Source organism: Syngnathus acus, chromosome 2, assembly GCF_901709675.1.
Source record: "Syngnathus acus chromosome 2, fSynAcu1.2, whole genome shotgun sequence".
NCBI classification, from domain to species: domain Eukaryota; kingdom Metazoa; phylum Chordata; class Actinopteri; order Syngnathiformes; family Syngnathidae; genus Syngnathus; species Syngnathus acus.
This window is the reverse complement of record NC_051088.1, coordinates 15,452,657-15,468,119: the sequence shown is the minus strand read 5'-3', so window position 1 is coordinate 15,468,119 and position 15,463 is coordinate 15,452,657. Positions and strand designations below refer to the sequence as shown.

At 42.6% G+C, this 15,463-nt stretch overlaps 2 protein-coding genes across 4 annotated transcripts; both read left to right on the top strand.

Annotated features, from left to right (window-relative positions):
* Positions 1-2,930: 2,930 nt before the first annotated feature.
* cdk15 (cyclin-dependent kinase 15) lies at positions 2,931-8,776 on the top strand. 3 transcript variants are annotated; one of them, XM_037245127.1, is made up of 14 exons: positions 2,931-3,281; positions 3,690-3,818; positions 3,900-3,994; positions 4,097-4,176; positions 4,451-4,545; positions 4,630-4,689; positions 4,844-4,967; positions 5,050-5,170; positions 5,293-5,386; positions 5,472-5,535; positions 6,393-6,441; positions 6,571-6,713; positions 6,787-6,929; positions 7,379-8,776. In XM_037245127.1, exons 1-13 carry the CDS (start codon positions 3,108-3,110, stop codon positions 6,897-6,899), a joined length of 1,341 nt encoding a protein of 446 aa, XP_037101022.1. In that variant the 5' UTR covers positions 2,931-3,107; the 3' UTR covers positions 6,900-6,929; positions 7,379-8,776. The 3 variants fall into 3 exon arrangements, with proteins under 3 accessions (XP_037101022.1, XP_037101032.1, XP_037101018.1); XM_037245123.1 differs by having other exon boundaries at positions 2,933-3,281; positions 4,627-4,689; XM_037245137.1 differs by lacking the exons at positions 6,393-6,441; positions 6,787-6,929; positions 7,379-8,776 and having other exon boundaries at positions 4,627-4,689; positions 6,571-6,688.
* A 3,493-nt stretch (positions 8,777-12,269) lies between these two features.
* Positions 12,270-15,457, top strand: LOC119119420 (frizzled-7-A-like). Its single transcript, XM_037245749.1, has one exon. The coding sequence runs from the start codon at positions 12,482-12,484 to the stop codon at positions 14,132-14,134; it is 1,653 nt and encodes a 550-aa protein (XP_037101644.1). The 5' UTR covers positions 12,270-12,481; the 3' UTR covers positions 14,135-15,457.
* The last annotated feature ends 6 nt before the right edge of the window (positions 15,458-15,463 follow it).

Sequence of the window (15,463 nt, the reverse complement as noted above, 5' to 3'; positions counted from 1 at the left end):
CTGCAATGGCAACTCCCTAAACGAGAAAAAATCCTTAAGATCCTTATGGAGGAGGATTAATATCTAACAAGGGAATCCTTTCAATGCTTTTGTTGTAAATGAAAAGAATGCAAATTCAAATAATTGACCATTTTGATCTCTTTATCTTCAGGATGGAAAGCCTCGATTGACACTGACAGCAGTACTACTGCAAAAGGCAAGAGCGTCAGGCAGTTAGACACCTTCATCGCTGTGAAAAAGGTTGAAACAGTCTTGATAACATATTTTCTGCCTTCCTCTCGCTTTTTCTTTCCTGCTCCACTGGAATAACGCTGCTTCGTTTTTCGTCACAACATGCCAACAAGTAGCTATGTCAGTTATTGCTATGGCCGCATCCTGAATCAAGTCTGGCATTTTCCGTACATTTCGAGCTGTACCACAACCAAGCAATCTTCTTACTGGCTGCTTGTTTGACTCGTGCGGATGATTCAGTCCAGCACAATTTGTTCCGTTGCTGCAGTAGCCCAACAAAGCCTCATTTGTCCCACTCTGTACTTGTTAGTTTGTTTACCTCTGGTTTGCTTTTAGTGTGTGACATTTTCTGCTCCCAACAGATTTCTAACTAGTTCACGTTGCTGCTGTTGCTCCGCTTGCCTTAGAGTAGAAACAGTTTGGCTTGAGGATAATTTAAATCAAAGAAAAGTTTATTCATCATTTTTTATGAGACCTTTGAGGACCCCTGGAAATCTCGGGTCTCAGTTAATTGCTAGTTTGCCTGATGGCAAGTCCACCCCTGCTTCTGAGTACTCTCACGACAATTTTCCATCTGCGAAACGCAAGACGGAATACACTGGATTTATAGCAAATATCGATCGTTTTTATTCAGGATTCAGGCAAGTCAGAAATTATACTTACACGCCTTCAGTTGAAGTGCCACATTTTACACACTGTGCTCAATTGAATGTAAATGATGTGTTATTAAGACTCATGAGAAGAAACAGATAAGGTCCCCAACTAATGTGTTTTGTCTTTATGTGGCCTGAATAGGCCTCCGTAGTATTTCTTTGTGTCATGTCACATTAACACAAGCAGTTTCACCAATTCTCAACTTTGTGGGAAAATGTCAACACACACACACACACACATGCTTTAATTGCCTTCATTCTTTCGCGCCTGTGTGTGTGTGTGCGTGCGTCTGTGCATGTGTGTGTGTGTGTGTGTGTGTGTAGCACATTATTTAAATTGGCTGGGGGAGAAACGAGAGAGACAGAAATCTCCCTTGGCCTGTCCCCCCCCCTCCCCCTCATACGCCTCCCCAGCCGTTTACTCGCTCTATCGCCCGCCGCCTTTGTCCGCCATCCTCTCGTCCTTCTTCCTCCTTCCTCCCCCCCTGCTCCCGTCGTCCAATTACGTCCCTGTCGCTGCCTCATTTTTCATCCCGTTGCCAGGGGCTGTCACATTGAACCGTTCAGGACGCTAAACTATTTCGTACCTTGTATCGCTCTCAGTAAAGCCATGTGCATTAATAAATGTTGACGGAAAATGCTGCAATGTTTACGATGAACTGAAAGAAACAAACATTAAGATTTTGTCTCACAAGGAGAGAGGTCAAATGCCTAAAGGCTTCAGGATTTTTTTCTCTCCCGGGGCCAAAGGTCCGCTTGGTTGATACATTGGAGGGAGGCTGAAAAAATAATTTATAAACATTTTAGAATGCCAAGTAAAATACTGGAGGGGCTAAATTGGGGCTGGTTTCTGATGAGGCTATAGCCTCCTCTTGCCCTGGTCTCCCGACATGCCCTTATAAAGGGTTATAATTGCCCATAAATGCCACAAGATAGCAGCAAAGTAATAAATGAAGCTCCTCAATTCACTTCAACATAGTAGAGTACCTCGGCAAATCACCTTTCCCAATGGAATAATAGGAATGCTGCTTCAACATTCTCTCCCCCTAAAAATGACACAAAAAATAGTTTATAAATACTTCAAGCTGATTCTGTCAAAGGTACATGACAGCCAGGGGTGGTTTCCGAACGTCTTCACTCCTGGAGCTTAATTTGGGCTGGACTGATAAGGGAGGATGGGAGGTTTGACAAAACAATTTATAAATATATTTTAGAATATCAAATGAGATGCTTAGCCAGGGCTAAGGGGGGCTGTCACCATCCCTGGTGACAACAAATATAAGATATTTTCCCCCCAGCAAGACCAATGCTTTAATGAAGGAATGGAAAAAAGTGTTTCAGTTTGTCATATTAAGAATGAAGGAAAGCCGACAAAAATGCGGCCTTTTTCAAAAATATTTAAAAATTCTTCTATAAAACAAACTTGTGTTGTTGTGAAGGTAGTGCAAAAAAATCCCAAAAAGAAAATCGCCTCAATGACAATTTGTATTCCGAAAAAAAAAAAAAAAAAAGAAGTAAATTGGGTCACCTGTATCTCAAGGCACCACTGTATTACTATTGTCAGCAGCAGTTAACTTAATTTTATGCTTGTTTGACGGTTAATCTTGTTAAAATTTCATCTAAAAATAGGCCATTGCAGTTAATATAGTTTCAAATAGGTGACAGTTTGAACATGTATCGGATTAATTAAAATCACGCTCACGCGCACACACTTAAACCCACGCGCCCACGCGCACACGTACCATAGCTATTCTGCAAATTGGCTCTTTATTGTCTGTAGTCATACTGACCCCTGCTGATCATTATTGTAATTACACGCTTTCTCGAACATTACCAAGGCCCCTATAAAAACGTCAATAATTTCTTTTAAATGTAATTCTCATTTATGTTATTTTGTTTGAAGTCTTTTTATGGTAGACGCCTGGTTTAAAATGTAGGCATTCAAAGTAAAATGTCAAAAATAAATAAATTCTCAAGTCAATCATCTACTTCCTGCAAGTACAATAGCAAAGTATTTGTACAACGTTTTGTGACTTTGAAGTCAGTTCTCGAGTGTGCCCACTGGAGAGCACCAATACCCGCCTGTTGAATAACGCTGTTGTTCCCTGCCCGAGGGAATGCAAAGCGAGGAGAGCAGAAGTCATGAGACCATGTTTGCTCTCCTCCAGACAGCACAGCACGTTGGTCATATGAGCAGCAGAAAAAGACGAAAAAGAAACAGCGATGGACGGCTTGTCCTGCATGAGGAGGTGCTGCTGTGGCCAGGTTGAGGAGGATCAGGGCGGCAAAGGACCATGGGAGGGAGAAGAAGAGGAGGAGGAACAGGTGGAGGTGTTGAGAATGGAGGAAAGGGGCGTCAAGAAGAGCAACAGTTCTTCATCACTGCCAGTTACCGAGGTATCTGATGAAACTTTTATCCTCACATTACCATTTAGTCGACCGGTGCTTCCTGTATCCTTTGAACAACGTAATAATTTCTGCGTTTGTCTGGTATGTTTTAAGTGACAGCACAGTAGCCTACCTTGTGGTACTAATGTACTATGTTGAAGTGAATTGAGGAGTTTCATTTAGACAAACGTAGTGCTTTCCTGCCCTTTTGTGGCATTTTAGTGCCAACTACTTTGTATGCTGAAGTGAGTTAAGGTGTTTCATTTAGACAACAGTACTGCTTTGCCACCGTTTGGGGGCATCAATAGTTACTTTATTTGTGGATCGATACAAAAATTTGATGGCTGGGTGGTCCGTTTCAGTTCACTTTTTTTTTTTTTATGTTTTCATTCAATTTTCTTTGTCTGCCTGGCCTAGCTGGAACCAGACAGTGGCCCGCAACCTCACTGGTTCCACACGCTGCAAATGCGACGGCTTCGAGTGCAGCGAGTCCGCAGTAACAGTGACCCATGGAGCCAGGACAACTGCCAGAACACCTTTAACTGGGTCGGTTGGTGCCCATTATCAATTTTAAACGTTCAAGCATGGGCCTGTGCTACAACACGATGTGCGTGTGTGTGACATCAGAAAGCAGGACTTCAGTTTGGAACGGCTAACTCGTACGTGAGCCTAGAGAAACTCGGTGAAGGCTCTTATGCGTCTGTTTATAAAGGCATCAGCAGGTGAGAAAGTATTTACACTCGAGACATACAAGTTCACCATGAATTGTGAGTCTATTTTGGCTGCATTTATTAATAATGACAATGCTTCTGTGATTTGTGGAGGATCAACGGGCAGCTTGTGGCATTGAAGGTGATCCAGACAAAGACAGAGGAAGGCATGCCATTCACTGCCATCAGAGAAGGTGATTAGCCACACATGAAAACATTCACCTTCTCCACTTAGTCTAGTCAACTAATTTCTGCTTCACCATGCATAAAGTGAACCCAAACTCCTTGCACCAGTGTCAGATGAGTGAACCACTGGACCATCCAAGACTGTCCCCTAATTTTATGAATTAGTATTTCTTCATTTTATTGCACCCTTTGACTGATCCATTGTGTGCCTGTGTCAGTCGTGATTCATTAACAATGTGACAATAGAACACTTCTTCTCTGTGTGTGTGTGTGTGTGCACAGCTTCACTGCTCAAAGGCTTGAAGCACGCCAACATCGTCCTCCTGCATGACATCATTCACGCCAGAGACTCTCTCACCTTCGTCTTCGAATACGTGGTGAGATACGTGGTGGCCTGCAGGGGGTCGCGGGCCTCGAGCACCTGGGAGACTCTCATTTGCTCATGCGTGTGATTGCAGCAGACGGACCTGGCCCAGTACATGAACCAGCATCCCGGAGGTCTGCACTCTCACAATGTGCGGGTATGAGCCCACATATGTTCATCCATCCTTTTTTGTTATTTCCTCATAAAAAAAAACAACTATGTGAGTTGAATTTCCCCCTTGAGGGATCATAACGAGTATTAAAGACATGTTTATTCCGGAGGGTAAATCTAAATGGCTCTTCTCCCCATAGCTCTTCATGTTCCAACTGCTGCGCGGTCTCTCCTTCATCCACGACCGGCGGATCCTCCATCGAGACTTAAAGCCTCAGAATCTGCTCATCAGCTACTTAGGAGAACTCAAACTGGCCGATTTTGGTTGGTTGCTACATTTGGGCCGTATCTGCTGCATCTCTTGTTGCCGTGACGATAGCGACCCACTTTTTGGTTCCATGCGCAGGTTTGGCTCGTTCCAAATCTGTCCCCTGTCAGAGTTTCTCTTCAGATGTGGTGACTTTGTGGTACCGCCCTCCCGATGTCCTGCTTGGATCTACTGACTATTCGACAGCTCTGGATATCTGGTGAGTTCTGGCTTTGGGTCGATCATCAGAACATTCATGGGGCATTTTTGAAGTTGAAACTTAAGCGTAAGACGTAAGCTTTATGGCTCGCATATATGAAACTCAGTCCCACCCGTGTCCAGGGGCGCAGGTTGCATCTTTGTCGAGATGCTTGAAGGAGTGCCGGCGTTCCCTGGAGTCACTGACGTGTTTGACCAGCTGCAGAAAATCTGGATGGTTTGTACAACAAACATTTGAATGGAAAGAAATTCATTTTATTAGCACCCCTGGCACAGTTCTAGTGAGCCTTGTGTCCGTGCAGGTGCTTGGAATCCCTTCAGAGGATACCTGGACAGGAGTCACCCGGCTGCCCAATTATCAATCAGGTCAGACTCATCTCATGTGTTCATAGATGCTGACTTGAGTGTGTTGGCTTTTTACAGCTATTTCTTCTCGTAGATTTGCACCTGAACGAATACAAGTAAATACATTCAACTTCATAAAGAGTCATAGGAAAATGAGTCCATTTATTTGCATTTGACCTAATTATGTTATTGTTTCTTTTTATATGTATAATACAATACAGTTTTCCCTTAAAAACACTATTCAAAAAAACATTTAGAGACTTTTTGGAGGATGGAACGTTTTTTGATTTTTTTTTTTCCAGAGGAAAATATTGTGAAAATATTGCATTGTACCGTAGTTTGAGTTACAACCATCGTCAGAGAATCTCCTAAACTCTTAAATCAAGGCACTTCCCCCTGGAATTCTTCCACATGTAGTTAAGCAAGTGTCCACTAGACGGCGCTATGACACCAAAGGTCCAGGGACCCTTAACAAAACATTAATAATCTTATATGTTGTCAGAATAAAAGGTCACAATTTAACGACTAAGTTATATTTATGTTAAAGTACAAAATCAACAGGAACGGCTTTCTAAAATGCAATTATATTCTACAACTAAATTCTTGAACGAGCTGTTAAAATGTCTTTTGTTAATTTATTTATTTATTACTCTATTAAATTTATGAGTGGAATTCATTTGCCACTCAGAGTTGTTGTACAAATGCGGGCTAGTCGTTCTACTCATCTCCAGAAAAGTCATGTCTTACATATGATGACAATGAGCTTACTACTACATTAACAATTCAGCGGCCGTAGGAAAGCAAGGAGAATCATCACATGACCAGAAAGCATGCATGCGTGAGGCAAAAGTCGTCAAGTGCTGTCGTTGTTGTTCCAGACTGGTCCCTTCCTTCTAAGCTGAAGCCAATTCGCTCTGTGTGGAAAAGGTGAGAAAGGAAAAGTATAAACATCCAAGCCCTATTTTTAACACACTAACGTGATAACACACTAAATTACGAGGGTCTTGCATTCTAACTAACATTCCAGCGACATCACGGGTTCTCTCTCTGGATCAGGTTGAGTCGACTGCCATACAAAACTGAAGACCTGGTTCAGAAGATGCTGATGCAGGCGCCCGCCGACCGGATCTCGGCGCCAGATGCCCTGCAGCACTCGTATTTCAACATCTTACCGACGCCCATCATGCACCTGAGGGACAGTAAGAGCCAACTGATGATGCACTCGCTCCTCCCCATCATTTGCTATCTCATGACCATCTCGTCTTTTTCCAGCCGTGTCCATCTTCAAGGTGTCCGGCGTAAATCTAGAAACAGAGTTCCGCGACAACTTCAATCCTAGCGGCCGAGTCAGACCTTCACTTTTGCCTGCCGCGAAGTTTTGGTGACATCTTCAGCCCGAGAAGATGTGTAGTCAGGTGACATTTTAACACAATGATCATTTTCCAGGCACAAATACCTTCCAGGTCAATTTTGCTCAGGCCAGGAATATCCTCATCCCAAAATGTGTAGGTTGTTTTCCAAGCCCACTGAGAATACAGTAATTATGAATTTTGAGTAGAATGGGTCACAAAGTACTTTTAACCCAGGGTTGGGTTCATTATTTTAAACCACCAAATTGGGTTGCAGATTTAATTATTTATTTTTTTTTGCTTTAATCTGCCAGCTCGTTTCACAACAAGGAACCGTTTGACAGATAGTGAGCAATTCTTCCAAAAAGAAGCTTCAAGCTGTTGCTTTGGGTTACCAGTTGAAGTGGCGCAACACATGTAGACAGAGATTATATAAGTATACTCACATTGACTTATTGACTTAGTTGTGAAACTCTTCTTTGTGGGTGATTCTGTCTGTTTTATACTGCTCCCAGGTGGCCAAGGCATGACAGACTGCAGAAGGCGCAGGATACCGAAAATGAAGCAAAAAAACATGGTAGACAGTTTCATTCTTTACATTCTATTTAATTATGTCATTACTGTATGTTTTTTTTATGAACTACTATTTTGTAGACTGATATTTTTTATTTTTTTATTTTTTTTTTGGGGTGGGTTATACTGGAATGGCATTTCCATTCATTTGAATGGGGTCAGATGGTTTGAGAAATTTGTGTTTTAAGATATGAGTGTGATCACGGAACAAATGACCCTCAAATGTCATGGCACCACTGTGCTTGGTTTTTGTTTTTGCAGGTGCAGATCTTGCACTTGTGTCAAGGCCCCCTCGATCTGTCCTGTGTATGACTGATGTTTCTTCTGTTTAGTATATACAATCATTCTTATGCTACTTTTATCGTTTCAAGTTTCCCCAGGACCTTTCACACAGTTTCAGGATTCACGATTAATACTATCATTTATTTATTTACCATACACTTGTAGATCTAGGATCAAAACTAGTAGACATGAGTCAAATTTGATCCGGAACGGGCTCGACGTATGTCTAGTTTTGTGTATGATGGATCACTTTAGTCAGTAAATTTCAGAGTGAAAGGACAACATTTATATTCAAAATTGACTGTGGCAGGTTTTTCAAACAGTTTCCAAACTGAAAGGGAAAAGGTCTGTTAGATGCCAGAAGTTCCCTGGAATAATGACTGTAATGTAACCACTTTCTCTTTGCGTCTCTTAGCAGTTACTCAATTCTGTCACTTCTGTCCCCGAGAGTCAACATGAATAATTAATCTCATTTGTGTGGAAAATAAGCCCCATAGAATATTGCTGTGGTGCTGTGTGGCTTACAAAATATGTCGTTAATGCAAGAAAAACATTGTTGGCTGTGGTGTGATTCATACAGATTTAGTCAAGAAGTTGACTTCTAAACAAACATTTCGAAATGTTTCCACACAACCGAGGATATATTTTATATTGTCCCCCCAGACTATTGTTTGGTGTTTTATTTGTATGTGTTTTGGCTGTTTGGTTTAAAATGAATGCGATAGTAATTTCCATCTGTCCAACTTTGCTCTTTTCCATTGTACTCTACATTAGCATTAATCAGACTTTTGTTAGGCTAATGATAATGGCAGATACGCTGTGCTAAAAATACTTCGAAAGACAATTTATGATGTTGATTTTTTTTGTTTGTACCACTGAATTTTGTGGAAAGACAAATTGCCAACCTTGCGCTCGGAAATAAGCAGCAAAACGCTACACAAATAAAAAATAATAATATAAAATACAAAAATACAACTGCAAAACATGAGCAACAAAAATTGTACTATGTGTTTTTAGCATGATGAGTGTGTGCGTTTGCCTTCTCTTGTGTTTGTACCTGTATAGAGGCTTTGCAGTCACGTGGTTTTATCACGTGATTTTGTGTTATGCCGCCATCTTGGCGGTCAACTAGTCAGCTCGTTCCTACGTGTTTGTATGGATTGTCTGATTTCTGCGCTACGTTTTCACCGATTTCTTCCGAATTATGGCTGATTTGCTATCCAACGAAGTTAGGCATTTGGATGAAGACTCCAAGAATCGTCACAGAGAGAAGTTGAACCTTGTTGGCACAACGGATCCGTACCTTTTACCGAGAAGCATGCTAAAATCGCCCGAGCATTTTGCAACAGCCGACCTGCCTGAACGCTCATATCCAGATATTTATAATTACCTCGTCGATTTGTTTTGTAATGGCATTTCATAACTTGACATATTAAAAAACTGAATAGAGTGAAATCATTCAGATACTGTACCTGTCTGTTCAAGTTGCTACCATTTTTATTATTTGTTTATTTTTGCATGATGCCACATCTGATTGGCTTGAAAACTTAACCAATAAATATAATTCAATATTTACATTGATAACGTTTTCAAGCATCATGAAAAAATAAACACAAAATAAAAACGGGGGGGGTGAACTGAAGAAATCATCCCATTCCCTGCCTTGCTGCTCTTGCTGCCTTTCTAAAAATGCACCCAGCATTTTCAACAATCATATTTGTATCATCCCATATTGTATTATTTCACATTTGTGAAACAAATCAGGGGTGAATAGTTTGTTTACATACCTGATATGAAGTCCTCATTGCATATCCTTGTGTAAATCGTAGGTTTCCATCGTTCACGACGAATATCCGCGATCCATTTATCACGTTTTTTCATGTTCGCCGGAAATCTATAGAAGCTAAGATTTGGTTTATCGCCTCGTCTATTGCTACATCCAACAGCACAGCAGGTATCCGGCATTTTTAAGCTCAAATAGCAGCAGATATAACAAGAAAGCGTGTGTGAGTCGTTGACCGGCACTGAAAAGTTGACCGCCATGATGGCCGCCAAGCTAATGTGGGTAGCTTGATGACGTCAGCTGCAAAGCCTCTATATGTATAATATGTTGTATTTCACCAGTTTCAAACCCGTGGCCCGGGGGCCAGATCAGGCCCACCACAACATTTAATGTGGCCTGCGAAAGTAAATCATTTGTTCATATTTTGTGGTAAAAATACCAACCCTGTCGTTTTTTTTAACCTCTAAAAATCATTATGTATAGGTAATATGTATTTGTAATAGCTGAACATACTTACATAACGGCCCTCTGAGGAAAAGTACAGTTATGTGACCCACAAGAAAAACAAGTTGGACACATCAGGTACATCAATTGGCACTTAAATCAAATATACTAGCCGATCAAATTTGTTTTGTACATCATCTCTCCACGCTACATAGTATAACAACAAACTTTTTTCCACTTTGTTTCTTTTCTTTGTTTTCCCATGAAACTTGGCGGCGCTGTCAAACAAATGTGCGTCCCCCAAAAAGTTGTTTTCCAGGAACGAGTTGATTAATTAATACATTACCATTTGTTTGATTCTTTTGATTGACACGAAGTAATGCAAAGTTCGGGAAGATAAAAGAGGACGAATCTTTGTGTGAATATTTTACCGCGTGTTTGTTTTTCGGCAAATCTCTGATCTTATCCGCCGGGCAAAAATTCATTCATGACACACAAACAATGTCAATATAAATAAACATTAGCTTTTGATTTTTTGCCATCTGAAGATTGTGACAATTGACAAGTTTGATGTCAATGAATTTAATCTTTATCTGATTTTTAAATTAAGTCGCATTTTTCTGCATCTAAAAACACCTTTCTAGCTGATTTGGTTGAAATTTACATATTTTCAGGATTAAAAAGTCAATGCAGCAAAGAAAGTTCTAAAAAAAAACAAAAGAAAACTGTAAATTTTCCTTTTGAAGGAAAGAACATCTCTCAATGGGTTGTGATGTCTATGAAAGTTTGGTGGACTTCTTCTTGGGTTTGCTTTCCATATCCAGACCCAATGTCTTCCTGCACTATTAAAGGCTTAACATCAGAAAGAGGCCCCTGGGATTTTTTTTCCACTCTTCTTTTCACTCCTTTAAGCATCTTTGTCTTCATTCAACTGCTCTGGCCTTCATCTCATCCTGCGGCCTTTCGACTGACCTGTAACCAGAGCTCAATTGTCCCTGCTGTCCCAGACTTCATCTGGGCCTCTTTCTTGGAGCTTGTCATGTTAATATGTTTGAATGAGATCGTAATAAGTTGCTGATAATATAGCGTCAACTGTGCAAGTGTCGCGGTGCTCTCTGGCTGGGGGATATTATATAGACTTGGTCTTTTTTTTTTTTTTTCTCTGAAGTTTCAGTTTTTGTGTAAAAGGGTTAGTTAAGTGTTAGGGCATAGGTGTCAAACTCAAGGCCCTGGGGCCAAATCCGGCCCGCCACATTATTTTATGTGGGCCGCAAAGACAAATTGTGCATCGACTTCATGTGTCAACGCTAAAATTACAAATTGTCTTCACTTTTAAAAATGCTAGCAATTTTTATTACCACTCAATTTTTTCAATAATTGAGCAGTTTTTACTAGTCTTTGATTTCAAAACTAGTTATTCATCAGTTTGTTGTGCAGCCTATACTACAAAAAGTCATAATGGCCCTCTGAAGGACACTGTGACAAAAATGAGTTTGACATCTCTGTGTTAGGGTAAGGGGCCAGGGTAATACTGAAAATAAAATACTACACCATCTTAAAGATGGAATTATTTCAAAATATATGGATAAAAACATGTTTAAAAAGTGATGAAACTTGCATTTGAAATTTAGACATAATGATGAAGTAAAGGCAAATATCCACATATCAAAAGGGTGTTTTTTTTTTAAACACCAAAAAGGCATTTTTTTTTCTTTTATCAAACTCAATTTTTGTTGTGTTGAGCCAAAAGTCGCTAGAATTGTGGCTTGTTTTGTTTTGAAAATGAGTCAGTTGGAGGGTGGGATAAGTCGCTCAGTAGGTAGTATTTAAATCTACAATACTAACTAGTTTTCCTTTTTACACAGTCAAGACACATGAATGCTACTTCGTGCAATTATTTTGACACTCTCTGTCATTACAGAAAATGAAGATTTTGGCTCAGCGAAAATATTCCTGCGCCCTGTTTCCTATAAGCTATTTGAACAACCCACACCATCTCCTCTTCTTAAGCCTCCTCCACAATCTCCACCTGAGCTGTCTAGTTTCTTGTGGATCTTGGATACCTTTTGTCTTAATCTGGAGAGCCTTGGCGATCTTCAATGCGCCCAACTTGTGTTTACGTTGAACTCCTATACGCAAGATTGAAATTCTTTCATCAAATCATTTTAAAGGCAGCAACGCTTGTGTTCTGCCTATGGCTGCCTCTAGCGTTGCCTCCTAAACCAATCACTAACAAGAAAGAGATCAACAAAGCCTCTAATTGGCGCAGCGCAGACCGAGTCTAGAGGCACCCCCCATGTTGGAGCAGTGGGGGGCGCCTGGAAACAGACCACCAAGCTTGAGATTCATGGAGGATGGGGGGAAAAACATTATAGAGCTTCACATTGAGCAACAAAGACAACTTTGCATCTGAAAGCTGTGTGAGATGCACAGCGTGCACAAGTGCAGCGTGACGGAAAGACTTATCCAGGAAACCCAGCAGTGACGAGCCGGTTAGCGCAACTACTTTTCCTTCCATTGGGTGGATTGAACCATCATGGCGACACAGGGGGCCTGGCCTTGGTTCCTGACTTGCGCTTTGCCCTTGCTCATCTCCACGGGTTCAGCTCAAGAACCAAAAGGCTTCTCTATCCCAGAACACGGATTTTGCCAGTCCATCTCGATCCCTCTGTGCACCGACATCGCCTACAACCAGACCATCATGCCTAACCTACTGGGTCACGCCAACCAAGAAGACGCCGGGCTGGAGGTTCACCAGTTCTACCCGCTGGTCAAAGTCCAGTGCTCGCCGGACCTCAAATTCTTCCTTTGCTCCATGTACGCACCGGTTTGCACGGTTCTGGACCAGGCGATCCCCCCTTGTAGGACTTTATGCGAACGGGCCCGGCAGGGCTGCGAGGCGCTGATGAATAAATTTGGCTTTCAGTGGCCTGAGAGGCTACGCTGTGAGAACTTCCCTGTCCACGGTGCTGGCGAGATCTGCGTGGGTCAAAACACATCTGAGAGTAATGCTCCCCCGCCAGCTCCGACACCGGACCTCCTCGAGCGCTTGAACTTTCCGTCTGACCCTTCGAGCAACCCGGTCTTCTCCTGCCCGCCGCAGCTCAAGGTGCCAGCCTACCTCAGCTACCGCTTCCTTGGCGCCAAGGACTGCGGTGCCCCCTGTGAGGTCTCCACACCAAACGGGCTGATGTACTTTCGAGAGGAGGAGCTAAAGGTCGGACGGCTCTGGGTCGCTGTCTGGGCTGTCCTGTGTTGCATCAGCACACTCTTCACCGTCCTCACCTATGCGGTCGATAGCCAGCGCTTTCGGTACCCGGAGAGACCGGTGGTCTTTCTCTCCGGTTGCTACTTCATGGTGGCGTTGGTGTATGTCGCCGGTTTTCTCCTTGAGGACAAAGTTGTCTGCGTGGACAAGTTCAAGGCGGACGGTTACAGGATGGTGATTCAAGGCACCAAGAAAGAGGGCTGCACCATCCTCTTCATGGTGGCCTACTTCTTCAGCATGGCAAGCTCCATCTGGTGGGTCATCCTGTCGCTCACCTGGTTCCTGTCGGCAGGGCTGAAGTGGGGGCACGAGGCTGTCGAGGCAAATTCCCGCTACTTCCACCTGCTGGCGTGGACAGTGCCGGCGTTGAAAACCGTCACCATCCTCGCCATGGGACAGGTGGAGGGCGACCTCCTGACCGGTGTGTGCTATGTGGGCGTGTACGACGTGGACGCCCTGCGGGGCTTTGTGCTGGCTCCGCTCTTTGTCTACCTCCTCGTCGGTACTTCCTTTCTGCTGGCCGGCTTTGTGTCGCTCTTTCGCATCCGCACCATCATGAAACTCGGCGGTGCTGATACGGACAAGCTGGAGAAGCTGATGGTGCGGATCGGCGTGTTCGGCGTGCTCTACACGTTACCTGCCGCCGCTGTGGTGGCCTGCCACTTCTACGAGCAGGCCCTGCGTCCGCGGTGGGAGCGCACCTGGCGCATGCAGACCTGCAAACGCTTCGCTGTGCCGTGCCCGTCGGGAAACTTTGCTCCGCTGTCCCCGGACTTCACCATGTTCATGATCAAGTACCTGATGACCATGATCGTTGGGATAATGTCCAGCTTCTGGATCTGGTCCAGAAAGACCGTGCAGTCCTGGCGCCACTTTTATAGGAGACTGAGTGGATCTGAGCTGGGCGATGCCACGCTTTAGCCACGTTTCCGTTATTACATTGAGATCTACGATCGCCACTGCTATTGCTCACCGTGGAAACAAATAACACTTGCTCTCATTACACTGTATACTACAAGGGTCTTTATCCTTTTTGACAATTCTTGGCTACTGAAAGGGCTACTAGTGTGATACACACTTAAATTAATTTGATAATATGATTATTATGTTATTATGAGATAATCATGTGAAGACACTGGTCAGCATTTTTCATTGTTGGGAACCATACAATTCAATATGCAACACGTTAGTTCTATAAATCTAAGCCAATTTTCAAAAAGCACTTCGACAACATTCCTAGAAAATCACAATGTCCATCACTAGAGCAGGGCCACGGACACCTTGTATAAAACCACCAGATTTTATTTTTACGCTGAGCTTCAGCAAAATCATCATGGCGGTTCTGGAAATTTTTCAATCATAATTTGATGTTTGCTCTTGTATGATATTGTGAGATTTGTTTTAAAAATAAGTGAGTTGATTTCTTTTTTATGAATATTTATAAATCTTACACAACTTGTGAGGTAACCTGAAGATTGCAATTTTTGCAGTTGTTTTGTCCAGCTTCTCCATCACCCAGCTTCACGGTGGCGCAAAAGAGTGACACGTGTAAATGCCCTGCGTACCCCTTCCCTCGTACAAAGTCACCTTGGATAAACTCCAACGCACAGAGCGACAAGTGTGAGCCTTCCAACTTCAGAGACCCGGGCCTCGGGCACCGCATCCTATGCAATGTTGGCTGGTGATGGCTACAAAGTGTTGCCGTTTGGCTGCTGATGAGAGCCAATGAGGTGAACAATGTGAGGTGGATACTTCCTTTCTTGTTTCTAAACTCCATTGTCCCGAGTAGGAAAAGAGCAATTAAAGCGACTCTTTTATGTTGAGGTGTTGCACTGCGGTAGTCGCTTTGAGCAATCACGTTTGACCTGCGACCTCTCTATTCATACATAATGTGATTACAGGTGGATAGAAAGATAGAGTACAGAACTGCAGTATGGAAACAATGAAGCCAATTCCTTTTTCTTTTTTCTGTTCATTCAAAACATTTGTGTTTGATATCAAAAGATTAGCATAAGCGATCTACGCTTTCGCTTTACGTCAGATTTGGAGAGAATAAAATGATTTGTAGCAAAACATTACAATGTAAGGTGAGCAAAAAATAGTGTAACAGTCATGCTTCTGGCAAACTCCTTATTGTTGTTTTAGAGCAGTGTTCTGGTTCATTATTATTGCATGTTCTTTTAAATGGCCAGACGTCTGAGTGCAGCAGCAAAGTAAATGACACATCACAAGCTATTTAAAATGTGCATT